The sequence below is a fragment of the Microplitis mediator genome, chromosome 8 (genome assembly GCF_029852145.1).
Source record: "Microplitis mediator isolate UGA2020A chromosome 8, iyMicMedi2.1, whole genome shotgun sequence".
Lineage (NCBI taxonomy): Eukaryota > Metazoa > Arthropoda > Insecta > Hymenoptera > Braconidae > Microplitis > Microplitis mediator.
Window position 1 is genome coordinate 21,594,737 of NC_079976.1, and position 22,102 is coordinate 21,616,838.

General features: G+C 33.9%; 1 protein-coding gene across 1 annotated transcript in view; it reads left to right on the forward strand.

Annotated features, from left to right (window-relative positions):
- The window catches only part of LOC130672619 (uncharacterized), a 169,100-nt gene that overhangs the window by 97,056 nt on the left and 49,942 nt on the right, over positions 1–22,102 (forward strand). The window contains exons 14-16 of the mRNA XM_057477258.1: positions 4,461–4,620; positions 4,694–4,837; positions 10,393–10,535. Coding sequence (XP_057333241.1) covers positions 4,461–4,620; positions 4,694–4,837; positions 10,393–10,535 — 447 coding nt within the window. The remainder of the gene's footprint in view (positions 1–4,460; positions 4,621–4,693; positions 4,838–10,392; positions 10,536–22,102) is intronic.

The window sequence follows — 22,102 nt, forward strand, 5'->3', positions numbered from 1 at the left end:
TTTCTTCCACGGAATCGGGATGTCTTTGAATCGCTAAACCATAGTTTCTTGATAGTTCTTTCATCAATTTTATCGTTAAAATATCTTCTGGTTCTCCGTGCTGAGCATTCAAGAGATTCTCTTCTCTAACAGCCTTCAGCATCACTACATCATACACACTTTTCACCGCGATAGAGATCGAATCGATAATTTTATAATAAATAGAGGAGCTTATCCCAGTTCCAAGTTCCATAAGTAAGCTTTTACTATTTTAGTGTTAAGTGATGAAATAGATATTCCAATTACATTAAATAACTCGAAGAAGATAACTTTTCCATCGAAATCGATTATAGTTTAAGAGCGAAGAATAATTATTTGGATAAGTCGAACGTTTGACTTATTCGAGTAGTTCAAATATTCAATTCGAATTTCGAATCGAATGTCACTATTCGATTCGTTTCGATTCGAATACTATTCACACACCCCTAATTAAAATTTGTAACTTATAATAAACTATGTAAATAAATCTAATTAAGTTGCGAAAAAACGGAAATTTATAATTTCATTTTAAAATAAAAAATCGATAATTTACAGATAGTTCCAATTGACGTTTAAATTATAATAACAATGACTTATTAAAGGGTTTAAGGAAGTTTTCGGAATAAGCTTCAAAAAATTATGCATAAATTTAAGAAATATTCAGTAACTTATAAGTAATTAAACTTGTAATAAAATGAAAATTTTTTGCATTTTAATTATATGGAAAATGAAAATTAAACTTGCGACCTCTTAGAGTTGAGCTAAAGAACTCGTATTTTGAGAAGATTTTTAACTTCCCGCTAAGAAAATTGTAAATTTTCAAAAATTCGGGAAGTTATTGGTTTCGGTCCGATTTACGAAAATCGAATTTCCATCAGATGTCGACGTTTCGAGGTCCTAGGAAGCTATCCTGACTAATTTCACGATGATGTCCGAGTGTATGTATGTGTGTACGTACGTACGTACGTACGTACGTACGTACGTACGTATGTATGTATGTAAATATTCATAACTCTTGAACGGATGAACCGATTTTGATCGTTGAGGTGTCATTCGACGCGGCTTGTTAATGTCTTGAGGCCGTAGAAATTTGAACTTAATCGGTAGGGTGCGTTCAGAGATATTTCAAAAATAAAATTTTTTTAAAAATGTTTTATTTGGATAACTTCCAATTTGCTCGATGGATTGATTCCAAAATCTAATCAGCTCTAAAACTCTATAAGCCGCGTCGAATGCCACCTCAACCATCAAAATCGGTTTATTCGTTCAAGAGAAACCGTTGACGAAAGAATTCAAAAAAAATTTTTTCCTTGGTTTTTTTGAAATTTCTCAAAAACGGCTGAATAAATCAATTTCAAAATTCGACCAGCTTTAGAACTTGATAAAACGCGTCGATTGCCACCTCAACCATCAAAATCGGTTAATTCGTTCGCGAGATATCGTGGAAGAAAGAAATGCTAAAAAATGGTTTTTTACAAAACAATGGCATACAAAAGTATTTGCGAGCTCGAAGAGCTCGAAAATATATTCACAATAATGTTTTCGAGCTCAGCGAGCTCGAAAACAGCGGGAAGTTTTGGGGCTGGCCCGCAGGGTCAACTGACAGACCGATTTTTTTCTCGGAAACTACTAACGTCTCAAGGGGTAAAGGCGAAAAAAATTGAAAGTTTTCTTTTAACCACTCTCATAGTCATACATGAAAATTGAACCTAAATGAAGTTTATATGGCGAGCTTTTGAATATGTTCCATATATACTCTATTAGGGTGATTCATTTTAAACTAACATTTTTTTTTTTCAAGTCCCACTCAAAAATCTTGTAGCATATGAAAAATAAAAAATTCTTACTAAATTTGAGCTCTTAATTTCAATTTTTAGAGGTCTCTCACCGAATTTTTAATTTTTCCATTTAAATAACACGGGAAAACTTTTTTTTTTAATTTTTTGCTTCCGCATCTCATCAAGAAATTTTTTTTTTTAAATATCATGCTGACGTTCTTATAGTTGACTAAATGCTCTACAAAAAAGTTCATTGAGTCGAGTCTGTAAGTGCAATATCTCCATCATAATTCACGTTACAAATTGTGATTTTTGTGGGAATTCGATTTTAATGCACTTAGAAACGAAACTATTGGTGATAGCCAAAAAGTTTAAATGGAAATTTTGTAGGTTATTCAATACTCTAAAATAATGCCATGATGAATACCTCTGTACCACCAATAGTTTAGCCTCCAGACGCTCTCAAAGTCCAATTTTTTTCAAAAATATGCTTTTAATGCACTTAGAAACGAAACTAATGGTGATAGACAAAAAGTTTAAATGGCAATTTTGTCGGTTATTCAATACTCTAAAATAATGCCATTATGACTATCTCTGTTCCACCAATAGTTTAGCTTCCAGACGCTCTTAAACTTAAAATTCTCTTTGAATATATTGCGCAAAACAAAATTTGGTAAAGGTCTAGAAGTGGGGCTCCACATATTTTTCAAAGTACCAAGTGCTTACACATTAAATATCTATAATTAAACTTTTTCCACGAGTTCAGCTACACGGCGGATTAAATTTTCTGTATGTGTTTTCGTCTTTAACACTAGATATCTATCAGAACCTTGCAATCAGAGTGTACAAAATTGATAAAAATAAAATAAAATTATGCAAATTTTCCAAAATAAATTTAATAAAAATTTTCTAATAAATATAAATAATTAATTTTATTAATAACGTAAGATGGACGGTGGTGATAGAAAGGTCTAACTAAGAGCTACAAAGATTTTTTGAACTCTTGTATAGTGAAAATTGGCATATTTCTGTTATTTCAATACTTTAACGGTGTACAACAGCTCACCTAACATTTTGTTGTAAGTAGTTTGTGACAGTATCCGCCTTCCTTTGCTAGTATAGTGTCTAGCTGAAGCCCACAACACAGTTTTACGCCGGCTCGTACTGGTAAGAGATGTAGTCTAAGGCAAGGGTGCGTTAACATAGCCTTACTGACGAGTCCGTTAACGTACTTAGGACGAAACTACAGAAATTATGGCAAATAGGCATATACCTTAAATTTTAGTGTTTACCTTAAGAGTCAACACACAGAATGAAATGAAAAATATGTCAAATAATGCAGTGTTGCACGGAACTGAAAATTCATGAACTTAACATCTAAATCAAGCATAATTTATACCTTTGGTATACACTTAGAACTTATTAAGGCTCAAATAACACCTAAAGGAGCAATTATATCTTCAATCCGCCGACAAATGCTAGAGAATGAAATTGGTTTCAAAGCAATTTGTCTATATTTGGATTGTTGCTTGATATAAACAGGTGGAGCCCCGATTAAAGACCATTACCCAAAATTTTTTCGCAAGTATAATAATTACTTAAATTATTTTAAAATATATTATAATAATAAACAAAAGTATTTTATTTTGGTGAATGTGTACAGAAAATATCAAACTTCTGTTTGGAGTCACTTATTATTTCAACTTATGAGCAATTATCCCTGATTAAAAACTCCAATTGAATCCGATTGAATCTGATTGAAACTTAATCAGAATTCTATCAGTTTCCAGACTCCAAACAGAAGTTTGATATTTTCTGTACACATTCACCAAAATAAAATACTTTTGTTTATTATTATAAGTAATTATTATACTTGCGAAAAAATTTTGTTTTGCGCAATAAATTCAAAGAGAATTTTAAGTTTAAGAGCGTCTGGAAGCTAAACTATTGGTGGAACAGAGATAGTCATAATAGCATTATTTTAGAGTATTGAATAACCGACAAAATAGCCATTTAAACTTTTTGTCTATCACCATTAGTTTCGTTTCTAAGTGCATTAAAAGCATATTTTTGAAAAAAATTGGACTTTGAGAGCGTCTGGAGGCTAAACTATTGGTGGTACAGAGGTATTCACCATGGCATTATTTTAGAGTATTGAATAACCTACAAAATTTCCATTTAAACTTTTTGGCTATCACCAATAGTTTCGTTTCTAAGTGCATTAAAATCGAATTCCCACAAAAATCACAATTTGTAACGTGAATTATGATGGAGATATTGCACTTACAGACTCGACTCAATGAACTTTTTTGTAGAGCATTTAGTCAACTATAAGAACGTCAGCATGATATTTAAAAAAAAAAATTTCTTGATGAGATGCGGAAGCAAAAAATTAAAAAAAAAAGTTTTCCCGTGTTATTTAAATGGAAAAACTAAAAATTCGTTGAGAGACCTCTAAAAATTGAAATTAAGAGCTCAAATTTAGTGAGAATTTTTTATTTCTCATATGCTACAAGATTTTTGAGTGGGACTTGAAAAAAAAAAATGTTGGTCTAAAATGAATCACCCTAATACTCTATACATGGATTCTAACGCACTTAGTTTTTAAAATATCGCTGATTATAAACTATTGCTGTTTCCATCCTAATCCATACATCATTTCAGAATGTCACGTTGAAATCACGACAACTTATGAATCTACGAAATTGTTTCCGATTTCAATAGGTCGAACAGATGTGAATATTTCTAATCAAAAACTCGAACTCATGATAAGATCTAACGGAGATGTCCACATACCTCTGATTCTGTTTCCTGAAGATTCTGAGTAAGTAACTAAAAAAATCATTTTACCATTTATTCTCTTTTCTTATTCACTGATAACTTTGTGATTTGAATAGATATTACAATTTGGTTATTGATAAGTTGAGTGCTTCGATTTCTTTCTCGAAATTCATCAAAACATTTTTAATTGAACTTCATACTCAAAAATCACCGGTTGAAGAATTACTTCTAGAAGATAAGTGGAGTAATATTACCCTTTTGTAAGTTCATATTGTTTTATATATTGAGAGAAAGTTATGTTTATTTCTCCTTCTATCCCTGAAGGGGTTAGGCAGCGTGGGTGGTATTTTACCAGCTTAATACAGGAGTGGATAAAATCACGAAGGACGATAAAGGGCCGATCTAACTATCTAGTCAACTTAAATACGACTTTGATTTTATTCCGTTGAACTAGAGATGGTCTAGCTACTCCAGTCAACTCACCTCTTGGTTCCTGAATTATCCATAAATAGAGTGCAGTGCTAGGAACTTACAGCTTACCCTTGGATCATAATACAACCAGTATTACAATATCAGCACAGTTCCCAACATGCTAATAAGGGTTACTGACCGTAACCCCTGTGACCTTGCTGTACGAACTCCTCGACACTGTCGTTTTGTGGTACCAACAGTGCACACACAAATAAAAGCGGGTAGGTTCTTTATGGAACCTACCACAAGTATCCCACAGTAATGTATTATTAACCACTTTTTATCAGAATCCTCATTTATACATATTGGTCCTCTGTGATAATCAGTATCATTGCACTTGCATAATCCGTACTCTCTACGCTACGGTCACAATGATAAAAATACTTATTCGTAGCAAAACCAAGTGCCACGCACGACTCAGCTTTGTCACGTGGTCTCATTACGTGGCTAGGTGTATCTGACATCACCGAACTATCACCATCATCGTGACTATATATGTATAAATGTCTTTAGTAGATGAGGTAATATTCTATGATACATCAATTAAACATATTAATTTTGTTAAATAAATATTTTATTTAACGAACTAATGTAACACCGTAAAATTAAGAATAGAATAGAAAATGCTTAAATAGGTGTACGCAGTCCAGCGGTATATCTTATTCTTCTGGCAATCAATACAAGATTTCGCCCATTCACGGTAGTCTTTATTGATTGATGGCCAGATGTTTCGTTTCGAAACCGATTTGAGTGATCCTTAAATTCCAGAATGTGCAAGCGTGTGTAACGAGTTGAACACTTTTTTTCTCAGCGGTCTTGGAACGTATAGTCGCATCATACCTAACGCAAAGTCACAGTACAATGCTGAAGCATTGTCGAAATTTATTCGTCGAAGCCGCAACGCTATTGTCCGTTGCAGCAGTTGTTGAAGCTCGAAATCTTGTTTCTGTGCATCGGCAAATTCTTCCAATGTAATAGAAGTAGACACTGCTTCAATTCGTGACAATGTTTTAGCGTCAACATTGTCGTTACCCGACACGTATTTAATGTCAGTCATAAATTGACCGATGAAATCCAAGTGGCGGAATTGCCATGGTGAAGTTCTCTCCATACACTGTTTGAATGCGTGTTGAAGCGGTTTGTGATCGGTGTAGATCGTAACATGCCGACCTTCAAAAATATGCCCGAAAAGTCTCACGGCTTCATAGATTGCGTGTAATTCTCGATCATATGTCGATAATTTTGTAATCGACGGCTTTATTTTCCGGCTAAAGAAAGCCAACGGCTGCTAATCATTATTTACGCGTTGCTGAAGGACGGCACCGATCCTGACTTCTGGTACATCGATAAAAACTGCCCAATTCACGTCAGTTCTTGGATGCACGAGAAGTGTTGCAACAGCGAGAGATCGTTTAGTGGCATTAAAGGCGTTTTGCAAATCAGCTGTCCAGTTGATAGGATGCGATCCTTTGATTTTTGGTTCTTCCAGAACTTTATTTAACGGCGCTTAAATTTCTGCAGCGTTCCTAATGAACTTTCTGTAGAAATTAATTGTGCCGAGGAATCCACGAAGTGCATTAACAGTTTTCGGAGGCTGGAGATTAACGATAGCCTCAATTTTTTTCGGCAATTGTTTAATGCCGTGCTCGTTGATTAAATAACCATGGAATTTGACTTCGGTTTTGCCTAGCTGGGAGGTAATTAAAAGAGCGGCAGTTATTTCATCAGGGGAATTTTTAGAGTTAAACAATAGATGCCTAGAGCTAGGAGTTTTCCCTACTGCATGGAAAGAGGGTGGGATTATCATGCTCCTTAAGAGCAGTGACAAAGACGCGAGCGACCCAAAATCTTATAGGCCAATTTGTTTACTTTCGGTTATCGGGAAGGTATTTGAAAGATTGTTGAAGTCTAGACTCACCACCACAGTCTTAGTTGGGGATAATATCTCCAGTCAACAATTTGGTTTCATGGCCAAAAGGTCGACTGAGGATGCGATCGTTGAGATGCGTCACTTGCTAGATTCGACAACTGAGAATCTGGCAATCGGACTTCTCTTCGATATTTTTGGTGCCTTTGATAACGTGTGGTGGCCGCGAGTACTCGAGGGCTTAAAAAAACAGGAATGCCCCAAAAATGTTTATAGGGTGGTACAAAGTTACTTTTATAATAAGACGGTCTCACTGTCATGGGGAGTCGGGAAAGAAAGGAATAAGCCAACAAGGGGATGTCCACAGGGATCAGTTCGGGGGCCATTATTTTGGAACATTATGTTCGATAACTTACTTAAAGAATTAGAATCTACAAAACCCGGGAGCAAATTTGTAGCCTATGCTGACAACCTCCTTGTCATCATAGAAGGCACCTGACGTGCCGATATTGAAGAAAAAGCACAAGGGACGGTAATTCGATACTGGAATGGTGTTGTTCCGCGAAACTTACGTTGTCGGAGTCCAAGACCGATGCAATATTCCTCAAGAGAAAGTACACCAGGCTCGGTCTACGCAAGGACAAAGGTCCGTACCCCTAAGAAGCGAAAAGACAGAAAAAGCCCAAATATGATTCAAAGCTACCGAAAATCGTAATAGGTAAAACAAAAGTAGCATTCAAAAAGAGCGTTAGATACTTAGGGGTACACTTTGACCAGGACCTCTGACCAACAACACACATAAAGACAAGGCGCGCGAAATTAGATAAAACTATTGGTCGACTACGCCGTCTCACACGGACTGAATGGGGACTGCGCTTTCCCGCTATGTCCACTATCTACAGGGGCTACTTCCAGCTTGTTGTCACTTATGCGGCAAAATGTCGGAGTGACCTATGTAGAGTAGGGGATTGGAAGGCGAATAAGGCCCTGCAACGGCGAGCCCTGATTACAATGACGTCTTCATACAAGACAGCATTGTATGAGGGACTTTGTGTACTTACAAGGGCAGTGACGAAGAAAGCCTTGTCTTCCTTAGAAAAGAAATCATTCGCAGATGGCAAGAAAAGTGGACCACAACGAACAACGGACGAATGACATTCAACTACTTTCCCGACGTTACTGAACGTCTAGCGAGCAAACACATTAGCCCTAATTCATGGCTTACCCAGGTCTTAACCGGTCATGGTTGTATCAAAGATAGACTCTGCAAGTACGGACTCGCCAAAGATCGCAAATGCTCTCAATATAACAAAAGGAGGGATACTGTACAGCACTTAATGCTAAAATGCGCCGGGTTTGAGTCTCAGCGTGAGGTGCTCCAGAGCACAGAAGGGTGGGTCACGGAGTGGCAACAAATCGGTCGGGTTTTTGCCTCATTCCCAAACTCCTTTAAAATTTTTAATAGTTTCAGCAAAGACTGTCTCCACCACAAACTCAGCAGCCAATTCCAACACCGAGAAGTAGGAGGAAAAGACTACCAGATCGCAGCTCAACTGGCATCCACCCAGTTGTTTGCGGAGCATTTGGGTATGGGTAGAACTCTCGATTTGTGGGGACTCTGTGCATCCCTCGTATCAGTCCGAAGTTAGGTGTGTGTGAAAATGTGTTGAAGTATGGACGGATGAATGTTAACAAAACTGGGTGTCTTCTCAGGAATGCAGGGGAAGAAACCACATCCCCTCTCTACCAACTGTGGTATGTCGACCAATACATGGAATTGGTACTATGGGCGTATCCTTCCAAGCCGGCATAAGGGAAACCGAATGCTAGGATACTCTGGATTCGTAGTGGCTGTTGGTTCGGCACCCACACGCAAAGGATCTCTGATCCGACGGGTTATAACATCCGCCAACATTGAGCTTGCTCAATAATTCGCTTTAATAATATTATGGTGGAAAATAGTGGGTTGTATGCCCACAAGGGGGGCAAATTAATTGTTCCATCAATTTTCCACGTAGTGTAATATGGCTTTAGCACCACCTATGTTCTGACGTTGATTCAAGTAATCGACCACTTAATTGATTACCTTGCCCCATGCTGGACGACACAATTAATTAATGTAACGGGACTAGAGTCCACCTCCATTTGACGGGAGGCCGTTTTCTTACCTTTTTGGGCATACACGCGCTGCGTTAAACTCTATCCCTACCACATATTATAAAAGCGAAATGTGAGCATAAGCTTAACCCTTTAGGCATGCAATACATGTGGGTGCCTCACCATCGGCCACCACGAATCCAACCTCACTTGGGCCCACCATTCCCCCCATCTCAGGAAATAGAGAGACTCTGGTTGAAGTGGGGCTTGGAATAGGCTCCCCGTAGCACTCAAGTTCTATTATCACCAACATAGTGATAATAATAGTGTACGGGCCATAGGGGCTTGTATCCACCTGGTTTTTAGACACCCAGCATGGATTCGCCTAGCCCGCCGCAGCGGTACCTGTTGGCTTCCTCAACCCAGAACCTAAGCTTACGAAAGAATCTCTAGGAATAACAGGTGGCATCTATTTACGGTTGAGTAATGGTCCCAGAACCCACGAAGAGGGCGGTACGTACTTGATCTGGCGCCACTTGGAGGACGCCAAGACTCCTTCTGGATCCTGGACGACACACTGTGGCTGGGTTCCACTTGACGGCCACACCGACACGCACATGTGTATTTCGATAGGATTTTGAGGCGTTTGGAGCATTGTGAACGTCTAGTGGAATACACCCCGTATAAGCTGTCACGGTATCGCTCATGCAACCCAGCTACGTATACTTTTCAATTGATGGTATGAGAGGACACCAATGATAAGCAACTAAATGGTGGATCGATTTAGGTTCTTCTATAGCCGTGAATACCACACATGCAGCTCTCACTGGAGAAATATCCCTGATTAAACAACTGAATTCGACCGAATTAAAATTTTTAATTCTGTTATATTCTGTCGAATTCTGCAAAACAGAATTCAACTGGATTGAAAATTTGAATTTGAATTAAACAGAATAAAACCAATTTAAAAATTTCAAATTCGTTTTAATTCAGTTCAATTCGGATTCAGAACCAGAAATTGGAGAATTATTTTCGAATTAATCAGAATTAAACCGAATAGAATTATTTAAATTGGACAAATTCTGGTTTTCCTGCCGAATTAGAAAGAATTCATTTTAAGTTAGGTACCGAATTTACAGAATTTATCTGAATTAAATAGAATTAAAAATTTAATTCAGTTTAATTCGATCGAATTCAGTTGTTTAATCAGGGTTGCGTACGATTATTTCTCTCGATAACTATAGGTCCTTAGATAACCTGTAACAAAGAAATGTGCTGCTCTGAACAGTGCGTGAATAGCTTATACAATAAATAATAACAAAAATGGCGAACGTCTTATCACATTATCGATGTATATTGTTCTCAATTTTTCTGTCACAGGTGGATGAATAATACTATCCAAGTCTATTGGAATAATATAATCGTGATTGACTACAAACATACGAATCCATTATTATTCTATTTTTTTTCCGTAAATGCTCCTGACAATTGGGTAAAATGGGCTGCGAATTGCGTACCTCCAGGTAAATAATTGCAATAATTGACTATGAATTCCATTCGAAAATGGGGAAATCAAGTCATTGCGAATATCTTTACTTATGTAGACGCGGAATAAATAAGACTTCTTTGGCTTATTTTTATTAAGCACTCTAATGAAGTTTTATTTTTTAAGCATCTTCGGATAATCCAACACATTAATCAGTATTATAATAATAATGATAAAATCAAATGAAAATAATAATAATGACTATGGCCCTAATGGCTATATTGATCAATTCAGGAGCAAATCTTGAGCAAGTCAAGGAGAATACAGTGAAATATTATTTCTATATATATTGTGAATTAAAGATCTTGACTAAGATAGCTACTAGGGGGTCTGCTGATCATACTAAACTTTTCTTTACTGATGCCAGATAGCTTGATGTCTGAAACTGAAAGGTATATGTCAGCTTGCCAGAATAGTGACATCAACACTCTCGAGTATTGTGCCAAAGTGCTCTAGATACAGCTAAAAGACAGTGTATAGGGTGTGTAAGGACCATTCTAAAACGCTTATACATCTCCTGTTGTGTCAGCATGTCCTAAGCTGCCTAAGAATGCATACATTTAGCACCGTAATGTTACTCAGCAAGTACGACCTTCGTCACATGCACGGTATCAATGAATTACCAGTGCTGCCTTATCTGCTAGCAAAAAGTCTTACAAACCTGAGACTGTGCCTTTTGATAAAACCGCTCGTGACAGTTATGTCATTGAGTTCTCAATGAGATTTAGATTTTTAATCCTACCAAACACTTTTAGTTGACATACTTTTTCAATTGATCGTCTTGGTCAATTTAAAGATAGTCGAATCAAACCGTTTTTTACCATTTCTTCCCAGGAAAAAAAGTTCATATCTGGCTATATATAATTAGATATGGCCATATATGATCATATATGAATCATATATGAGTCATACATGTTCATATATGAGTCATACATGTTCATATACGACAATATATATAGGCAAAGAAATTTCTTCTAACTTATACACAAATTATATAAGATCATATACGGTCATGTATGTCATGGTCAGATGTAACCAAGTCAGATATGAACATACATGAAGACAAATAAAAATTTTTTTACTTGTCCGTGAAAATAAAAAGAATATAATTCGGGCTGTCTACACTAATGCAAAAAATTAAAGGAGCAGAAAAGTTTTATAAATTTTTTAGTGATTTTTGGAAGGCTGTAACTTGGTGAAAAAAAATCGTATCGAAAATTTAAAAAAAGCATTTTATAGCTTGAAATCTCTAGTTTAGGTGTATTTTTTTCAAAATTTTTTAAAAGCTCCGATTATTGCGCAAACATGAGAAATACCGCGAGCCAAAAAATTTCTAAATTTTTTTTTTTTTTCCGAAGAGCCCACGGACCGCGGAAAAAATCTTTCAACTAAACGAATGCATACATCGTTTAGCAAATTTATTCAGCTTCAATTTGGTTTTTCTTTAACCTCGTAGGACGATTTGTCGCAGAGATATCAGCCTCCAAACAGAAAATGATCCTTTTGGCTTTGATCTTCGATATTTCAGGTACCAATGATCGCACAGAAAGTTGAAGGGCGGCGTTAAAACCGAATAAATTCCCTACAAGACCCTGTTATCATTTTTTGAAAAAAAAAATTTTTTTTTATTTTTAACATCCATTAGAAGAAAGTACAAAAAAATGACTTTTTTTGGTTTTTTAGTAAATCAACCGCTACTCTGCAAATATCGACAAAAAAAATAATGTTGCCAGGGACTTTTTTAGCTTAATGTACCCCCAAGACCCCTGTAAATTTTTAAATTGATCTATCGAACCGTTTTTTGGGAATCATCGATCAAAGTTTAGCTAAACAATTAAAGGAGCAAGTTGTGTTCCTTTAATTGTGTAATCATAATCAAAATGAAAAAAATTTTTTTATTCGACTTTTCTCAAATTTTTGCGTTGGTAACTCAGCAAATGCAAGAAAATGACAAAAAAAATAAAAAATTTCCAAAAAATGTCAAAAAAAAAATTTAGAACACAAAAAACAAGTTTCAATTTTTTTTGACATTTTTTGGAAATTTTTCATTTTTTTTGTCATTTCCTTGTGGGCTCTTCGGAAAAAAAAAAAAAAAAATTTAGAAATTTTTTGCCTCGCGGTATTTCTCATGTTTGCGCAATAATCGGAGCTTTTAAAAAATTTTGAAAAAAATACACCTAAACTAGAGATTTCAAGCTATAAAATGCTTTTTTTAAATTTTCGATACGATTTTTTTTCACCAAGTTACAGCCTTCCAAAAATCACTAAAAAATTTATAAAACTTTTCTGCTCCTTTAAGTTTTGCGTTAGTGTATATTTTTCTCAATTTATCTATAAATTATCTTATTGAGAAAGTTATTTGCATGTTTGCATGTTTAGGTTTCCACTATATTTAAATGAGAGAATTTAATGAGAGAAAAATATTTTAAAAAACACATACTATATACAATTCTATATAATTGCAATTATATAGAATTGTATACAATTTGTATAGAATTGTATACTATTTCTATACAGATTGTATGCAATTGGATCGGGCCATTTTTTCTATCCAATTTATATATAATTTTATACAATTGTATGAAATCTTTTTTCATTGGGATATCTTGATTGATACTGCAATACCTCTGTAAGTATAGTTTGCAATACCTCGTATCTACAACAATAGCAAAACTGAGTTCTTGTGTTTACGTTACGTTGAACGATTTCGACTTAATTTGAAAAAAAAATTTTTTTTGAATTTTCTCCGACAACAATATCTCTTAAAAACATGATCCGATTTTCGGAATTAACAAGCCTCTCCAATTTTACCTCAAAGATCTAAATCGGTTGATCCGTTCAAAAGTCATAGAATATTTACATACGTACGTACATAGGTACAAGCATACATCATTCTGAAATTCGACAGAATAGTTTCCTAGGACCTTAAAACGTCGAAATTTGTTGGAGGCTCGATTTTCGAAAATCGGACAGAAACCTACCCCTCGCGGATTCGGGGTTACTGTGAAATCACAGTGAAATCACAGTGAAATCAATTTTACCGTAAGTTTACTGTGTATTGATGGTAATTTCATAGTGAATTCACAGTCGTTTTGTGCCATTTCGTCACTCTGGTTATATAGTAATTTTACAGTAATTTTATGGTAGTTCCATAGTGATTTCACTTGTGATTCTTTTGTAGGTTTACAATTAAATTACCATACTTTCATGATAATTTTACTGTCGATCAGCTATCGATTTATGGTAACCCAACAATGGTAACACTGAGGCTTTATCATGGGTTCACAGTCAGTTTATCGTGATTTCACTACGAATTCACTGTGATTCCATAGTAATCTGATAGTGTTAACTCTGTGACTTTACAATAGTTTCACAGTCAGTTTATAGTGGTTTAACCATGAATTTACCGTGATCCCATGACAACCTAGTAGTATTAGCACTGTGACTCTATGATATTTTCACAGCAAATTATTAGCGTTTTCTCCATGATTTAACTCTACTTTGATAGTGATCTGATACGGTACATCTATCATTAATCCAATTTCAAAATCAAAATTTGAATTTTTAATGTCATTAATCGATAGAAATGGAATTAAAAAAAGAAATAATATCAATTATTTCATAAATGCTCCTATAATTATTTGTAAGTTTAGCAAATATTTGGGCACAAATGTATTTTATTTATTATAAATTTAGCTATTTTAGGAATTTCCGAGCGAAACTTTATCTGTAATTATCTAATTTAGTTAATTTTATAAAAGCTTAAGACGCTAAAATTCTTCAGAATTATGAAAAAAAAATAAATAAATAAAAAAATTGAATAACTTTTTTTTCAAAACTGTATAAATTGAATTTAAACTACTGCAAAAAATAAAGAGAACATCATTTAGATTAATATTTCAATAGTAAATATTTATTATTTATCATAATTTAAAATAAAATATTCTTAAATTAAGAAAACTTGATGATTTACAAATGAAGGCAAAAATTATTTTTTTATAAATATCGAATTCTTTTAATTTTATAGTATTTAATAAAATAATTTTTCTTATAGCTTAGTCTTGAGTATATATAGTATTGAATAGCATGAAGTAACAGATTAAATATTTAGTTCCGAATGCGTGTGGTGGCCGAGCGGGCTAAAGTACATGACTTAAGCTACTCTCAATCGAAGGGTCGGCAGTTCGAGTCCCATCATGCGTTAAAAAAAAATAAAATTCCTTCTTTACCGAGGGTAAAAAAATAGCATTTAATCCTCCAGAGAAATTACATGAAGTCGTACAAAGGGATACTAAATAATTTTTTTAAACAAGAAAAATTATTTATTGAAAAACCAAGATTAGGATTATTGTTGCTGTTATAATATTATTATTAATTTTATTATTATTATCTTTGAATCAATAAATATAGGATCTCAATATTGCCCCTAAATCTCGATGAAAACTAAGCAGATCCAGGATTAAATGATTAAGAAATCACAGTAATATTACTGTCATTTCACAGCTATATTATTGTGATTTCACGAAGAATCTATAGTAAGACTGCTGTAAAATCACTGTATGATCACGGTATTATTACTGAAAAAGCATGACTGAAGCACTGCGGATCCAGCATAAACTGATAGTGAAATCACTGTAAATACACAGTAATACTACTGTCAACTTACAGCTATACTACTGTAAATTGACTGTTATGCTATTGTGATTCTACTATGAATCGATGGTGAAATCATCATAAAATTACCATCGGATGATAATTATCACACAGTAAGCAAATGGCACAAAGTTACAGTGATTTCACTGTCATTTCACTATGGGTTCACTACCTTTCCACTATGATTTCCCCGAAATTTCACCATGATTTCGGAGTAATCCCGAGTCCACGAGGGGTACAACTTTCTTTAATTTTGAACATTTTCAAATTTCTTAGCAGGAAGTAAAAATATGAAACCTCAAGTTTAAATATTATTTTTTTAATTTGTTGAAAATGAAAAAAACTTTTCATTCTACATTAGAAAACTTAAACTTCTCAAATACCATGTAAAATATCGATATAAACGTAATGATTGTTGAGATTTCTAAGATCACTTTATAAACCTATTGAATAGTGCCGACTATTTTCATGGTTTGGCAGAATGGTACAAACTTCAACTGATACGCAAAGGATCCAGGTTCGAATCCCAGAAAAATACCGAATATTTTTTCGTCGATAGAATAATTAATAATGAGTGAACAATAACTACACTAATGGAAAAAATTAAAGGATCAAAAAAAAATTCTAAATATTTAGGCGATTTTCAACAGGCTCTAACTTTGAGAGAAATGGTCGTACAAGAAAAGAAAAAAAAGGAAATTGTAGCTCCAAGTATCTACTTTTTGGATTAGAACTTTAAAATTTTTTAGCGTCAGCAGTTTTTGAGTAATCTTAGAAAAACCAACGACAAAAAAATTTTCTTGAAATTTTTTTGAAAAAATTTTTTTTTTGGTCTCCGGGCGTGGAAAAAATTATTTTTGCTTAACCACTATGAGGATCAGATACCTTCATTATTCAGCTTTAATTTCTTTTTTTATGGACCTTGATACGTCCACTTCTCGCCGAGATATCGGTCTTCAAATGGAAAAGGATCCTTTTGTCTTTGATTATCGATATCTCAGAAACCAATGATCGCACAGAAAGTTAATGGTGGGTTTTAAAAACTTGAATAAATTCCCTTCAATGATTAGTCATTGCTTTTTCGAAAAAAAAATTTTTTCCTATCGTCAGATGAATTTAAAAATGCAACAAAAAAAGAGCTTTTTGTGGTTTTTTGGAAAATCAAGCGCTGAAACGAAAATATTGTGGAAATCGATAATGTTGACTGTGCATTTTACAGTTCAATATGTCCACAAAAACCCTGCAGAAAGCCAGATTAATCCAACCAGCCGTTTTTTTGTTTTACGCGATCAAATCTTTAAAAAAATTAAAGGATCACGTTTTTTGCTCTGAAAAGCTCATAATCTTTAACAAGATGAAAACAAACATTTCTTCGGAGCTTTGTCTACAATTTTATTGCAGACAGTGCTTAAATTTCCAAAAGAGAAAAAACTTTTTTTTCGAAACAAAATTTTCAAAAAAAAAATTTTTTCAAAAAAATTTCAAGAAAATTTTTTTGTCGTTGGTTTTTCTAAGATTACTCAAAAACTGCTGACGCTAAAAAATTTTAAAGTTCTAATCCAAAAAGTAGATACTTGGAGCTACAATTTCCTTTTTTTTCTTTTCTTGTACGACCATTTCTCTCAAAGTTAGAGCCTGTTGAAAATCGCCTAAAAATTTAGAATTTTTTTTTGATCCTTTAATTTTTTCCATTAGTGTATATATAAATAAATTTCAATTAATGTTAATAAACAATAAAATTAAAACATTTTTTTTTTAGTTTAAATAATTTTTGTCAAAGCTATATATATATCATATATGATCATATCTAATCATGTATGATCAGACATGGCCAATTTTGATATATGATCATGTATGACCTTATATGAATGCTCATATATGGTCAGACATGAACTTTTTTTTCCCGAGTTTCTCCAATCATTTCTCTTGAACGAATTAATCGATTGAAATGGTTCTCACAACAATCGAGGCGTGTCATTAAGTTCTAGAGCTGATGAGAATTTGAAATTGATTCACTGAGTCCTTTCTAAGAACTTTCAAAAAATCTAAGAAAAAACTTTTTCGTTTAAACTTCCAACTCAGAAAATTGATAATTTTCAGAAAATCAGGGAAGTTATTGGTTTTGGTCCAATTTTCGAAAATCGAGTATTCATCAGATGTCGACATTTTGAGGTCCTAAGAAGTTATCTGACCATTTTCAGATTTATGTCTATGTGACTGATCTGCTTAAAAAATCCGATAGATTTTTATAGCTGTATATATCATATGCTTAACTATAGCACTTCTTATAGAACTCATTCATTCTTATAAAATTTCGATGGGAATTTATGAGAATCTAATGGATTCTACGAAATTTTCTAAACAGGATGTATGTTTGTGTGTGTATTTATATATGTGTAAACTTTCGATAACTTCGTAACTAATTAACCGATTAACCGGATCGGTTATTGCGGCAATCGAAAGAGCTTGCTAGTCATCAACTTTCCTGGAAGTTTCGGACCGATCAATCAATTAGACTCTAAGATATAGAAGCAATACGAGAAAAAAAATCTGTCTATAAGTTGACCCTGTGGGCCAGCCCCAAAACTTCCCGCTGTTTTCGAGCTCGTTGAGCTCGAAAACATTATTGTGAATACATTTTCGAGCTCTTCGATCTCGCAAATACTTTTGTATGTCATTGTTTTGTAAAAAACCATTTTTTAGCATTTATTTCTCCCACGATATCTCGCGAACAAATTAACCGATTTTGATGGTTGAGGCGGCAATCGACGTGTTTTATCGTTCTGAAGCTGATCAAATTTTGAAATCGATTTATCGAGTCATTTTTGAGAAATTTCGAAAAAACCAAAAAAAAAATTTTTTTTGAATTCTTTCGTCAACGGTTTATCTAGAGCCCAGTCCATTTTGGAATCAATCCATCGAGCACATTAGAAGTTGTCCAAATAAAACATTTTCGAAAAAATTTTATTTTTGAAATATCTCTGAACGCTCCCTACCGATTAAGTTCGAATTTTTACGGCTTCAAGATATTAACAAGCCGCGTCGAATGACACAAAGATCAAAATCGGTTCATCCGTTCAAGAGTTATTAATATTTACATACATACATACTAGGGTGATTCAAAAAACAAACGAATTTTTTTTTTTCTTCCAAACAGGTTCAAAAGTTTCGTATAGATAAAAAAAGACGCCTGTGAAAATTAGAGCTCTTAATATTAATATTAACATTGTCCGCGTTGCACTTTTCTATTTCCCATAAGAATAACATGGAAAAAATTTTTTTTATGTCTTCTGATTTTTATAAGTAGCTAATGATACGTCATAGGAATAATTGGTAGGCATATTTTTGTAGGGAATTGAATGCTCTACAAAAAAAGATTCTTATCATTTTTTGAGGAATCGCTTAGTTCAAAAGTTATTTAAGGTTGAAGTCGAATTCATATTAAATTTTGAGATTTTCTTACTTTTCCGGCGAAACTATCAGACCTATTACAAAATATTATCAGACCTTTTTTGTAGATAATTTTATTCCCTAGAAGTTATTTCCAATAAAGTTTTTTCGAATTCCGCATTGTTTTCTAGTTATTTTTATTTTAATGTCAAGCTCTTAAAATCGATCAGAAGACTATTTTTTTATGAGCATGACATTAAAATGAAAATAACCAGAAAACAATGCGGAATTCGAAAAAACTTTATTCGAAATAACTTCTAGGGAATAAAATTGTCTACAGAAAAGGTCCGATGATATTCTGTAATAGGTCTGATAATTTCGCCGAAAAAGTAAGAAAATCTCAAAATTTAATATGAATTCGACTTCAACCTCAAATAACTTTTGAACAAAGCGATTCCTTAAAAAATGATAAGAATCTTTTTTTGTAGAGCATTCAATTCCCTACAAAAATATGCCTGCCAATTATTCCTATGACGCATCGTTAGCTACTTATAAAAATCAGAAGACGTAAAAAAAATTTTTTCCATGTTATTCTTATGGGAAATAGAAAAGAGCAATGCGGACAATGTTAATATTAATATTAAGAGCTCTAATTTTCACAGGCGTCTTTTTTTGTCTATACGAAACTTTTGAACCTGTTTGGAAGAAAAAAAAAATTTGTTTGTTTTTTTAATCACCCTAATACATACGTACGTACGTACGTACGTACACACATACATACACTCGGACATCATCGTGAAATTAGTCAGGATAGCTTCCTAGAACCTCAAAACGTCAAAATCTGATAGAATTTCGATTTTCGCAAAGCGGAGTGAAAACAATTACTTTCCGAAATTTCGAAAATCATCTTTTTTTTTAGCGGGAAGTTAAAAATCGGTCTATCGGTTGACCCTGCGGGCCAGCCCTAAAACTTCCCGCTATTTTCGAACTCCGGGAGCTCGAAAACATTGTTGTGAATACATTGTCAAGCTCTTCGAGCTCGAAAATACTTTTATGTGCCGTTCTTATCGAAAAAAAAAAAATCGGTCTATAAGTTGACCCTGCGGGCCAGCCCCAAAACTTCCCGCTGTTTTCGAGCTCGTTGAGCTCGAAAACACTATTGTGAATACATTTTCAAGCTCTTCGATCTCGCAAATACTGTTGTATGCCATTGTTTTGTAAATAACCATTTTTTAGCATTTCTTTTTCCCACGATATCTCGCGAACGAATCAACCGATTTTGATGGTTGAGGCGGCAATCGACGCGTTGTGTCAAGTTCTAAAGCTGATCAAATTTTGGATTCGATTTATCGAGTCGTTTTTGTGATATTTTAGGAAAAATAAAAAATTTTTTTCTTTTTCATTCTTTCGACAACGGTTTCTCTTGAACGAATGAACCGATTTTGATGGTTGAGGTGGCATTCGACGCGGCTTATAAAACTCTAGAGCCCAGTCCATTTTGGAATCAATCTATCGAGCACATTAAAAGTTATCAAAAAAAAAACATTTTTCAAAAAACTTTATTTTTGGAATATCTCTGAACGAGCCCTACCGATCAAGCTCAATTTTCTCTTGGCTTCAAGATATTGACAATCCGCGTCGAATGACACCTTAAAGTTCAAAATCGGTTCATCCGTTCAAAAGATACAGGTATTTACATACGGATGTACGTACGTACGTACATACATACACTCGGACATCATCGTGAAATTAGTCAGAATAGCTCCCTCGGACCTCAAAACGTCGACATCTGATGGAAATTCGATTTTCGTGAATCGGACCGAAACCAATAACTTCCCGAATTTTTGAAAATTTACAATTTTCTTAGCGGGAAGTTAAAAACTCATCGAAAAATGTGTTCAAAATCATACCAACTCTTTGTATTTTTTTAGCTTCCCGCTAAGAAAATTGAAAATTTTCAAAAATTCGGGAAGTTATTGGTTTCGGTCCGATTTTCGAAAACCGAATTTCTCCCTGATTAAAAAAAATGATTAAAAAGTATTTAAAATGATTTGTTTTTTAATCGTTTTAAATACTTTTTAATCCTTCAAATCATTTCTAATCCTGTCTCTTATGGACATTTAACGTGTGAAATCATTTTTAATCATTTTTTTTAATCAGGGCTATCAGATCTTGACGTTTTAAGGTTCTAGGAAGTTATTCTGACTAATTTCGCGATGATGTCCAAGTGTATGTATGTATGTATGTACGTAAATAAATATTCTGTAACTTTTGAACGGATCAACCGATTTTGATTGTCGAGGTGGCATTCGTCGCAGCTTATTAATTCCTACAACCTGTGGTTCCTAGAACCTGTAATTCCTACAATTGAGCTTGATCGGTAGGGCTCGTACAGAGATATTCCAAAAATACAATTTTTTCAAAAATTTTTTTTTTGGATAACTTGTAATGTGTTTGATGGATTAATTTTACAATCGACTGGACTCTAAAATTTTATGAGCCGCGTCGAATGCCACCCCAACCATCAAAATCGGTTCATTCGCTCAAGAGAAACCGTTGTCGAAAGAAATAAGAAAAATTTTCTTTTTAATTTCTCAAAAACGACTTGATCAATCAATTTCAAAATTTGATTAGCTGTAGAACTCGATAAAACGCGTCAATTGTCACCGACTCAATCGGTTAATTCGTTAAAAAGATATTGTTGATGAGAGAAATAGTAGAAAACGTTTTTTCGAAAACAACGACCTATACAAAAGCATTTTCGAGCAAGAAGAGCTCGAAAATGTATTCGCAAGAATATTTTCGAAGTCAAGGAGGAAGTTTTGGGGCTGGCCTGCAGGGTCAACCGATAGACCGATTTTTTTTTATAAAATTTTAGCGGTATCCCGTTTTGCCTCTCTTTCCCTTATATCTTAGAATTTAGAACACGCGAGAAATACAATACCTAGATTTTTAAAAAAATCTACCTAAAAATGAAAAATAATAACACACCCTAATAGCCACTTAACTTGAAATTGACAGTAATTTGATGTTAAAATTACTTGAAATTCGCTTCCCGAATTTACCGACAATTTCACAGCAAAAGTTGAAAAGAAAAATTTGCGGTTGATTTTTCTTCAATTTAGAGGTAACTCTATACTACAAAAAAAGTCAGTGATGTTCTTTCTTACCATTTCAGAAGGTAAGCAAATTGATGCACAAAAATGTCTACAATTTAAGGGTAAAAAAATACTGACTACTTTTTCAAGTCAAATTAACAATAAATTGACATAAAATTTGCGTGAAAATTAACAACTTTTTTCTAGTCAACTGTTGAAGTAAATTTGCATCTAATTCGGGTAGTAAATTTACGTGAAATTTTAGAGGAAGTTGCATACAAATTGTCGTCAAGAACGGAAAAGTCCGAAGTTGACGGATATTTGACGAAAAATTCTCAAGGAAACTTTTGTAAGTAAACTTTTGCTAGAACAAACTGTACAGTATTTACATTTGTGTAGGCTC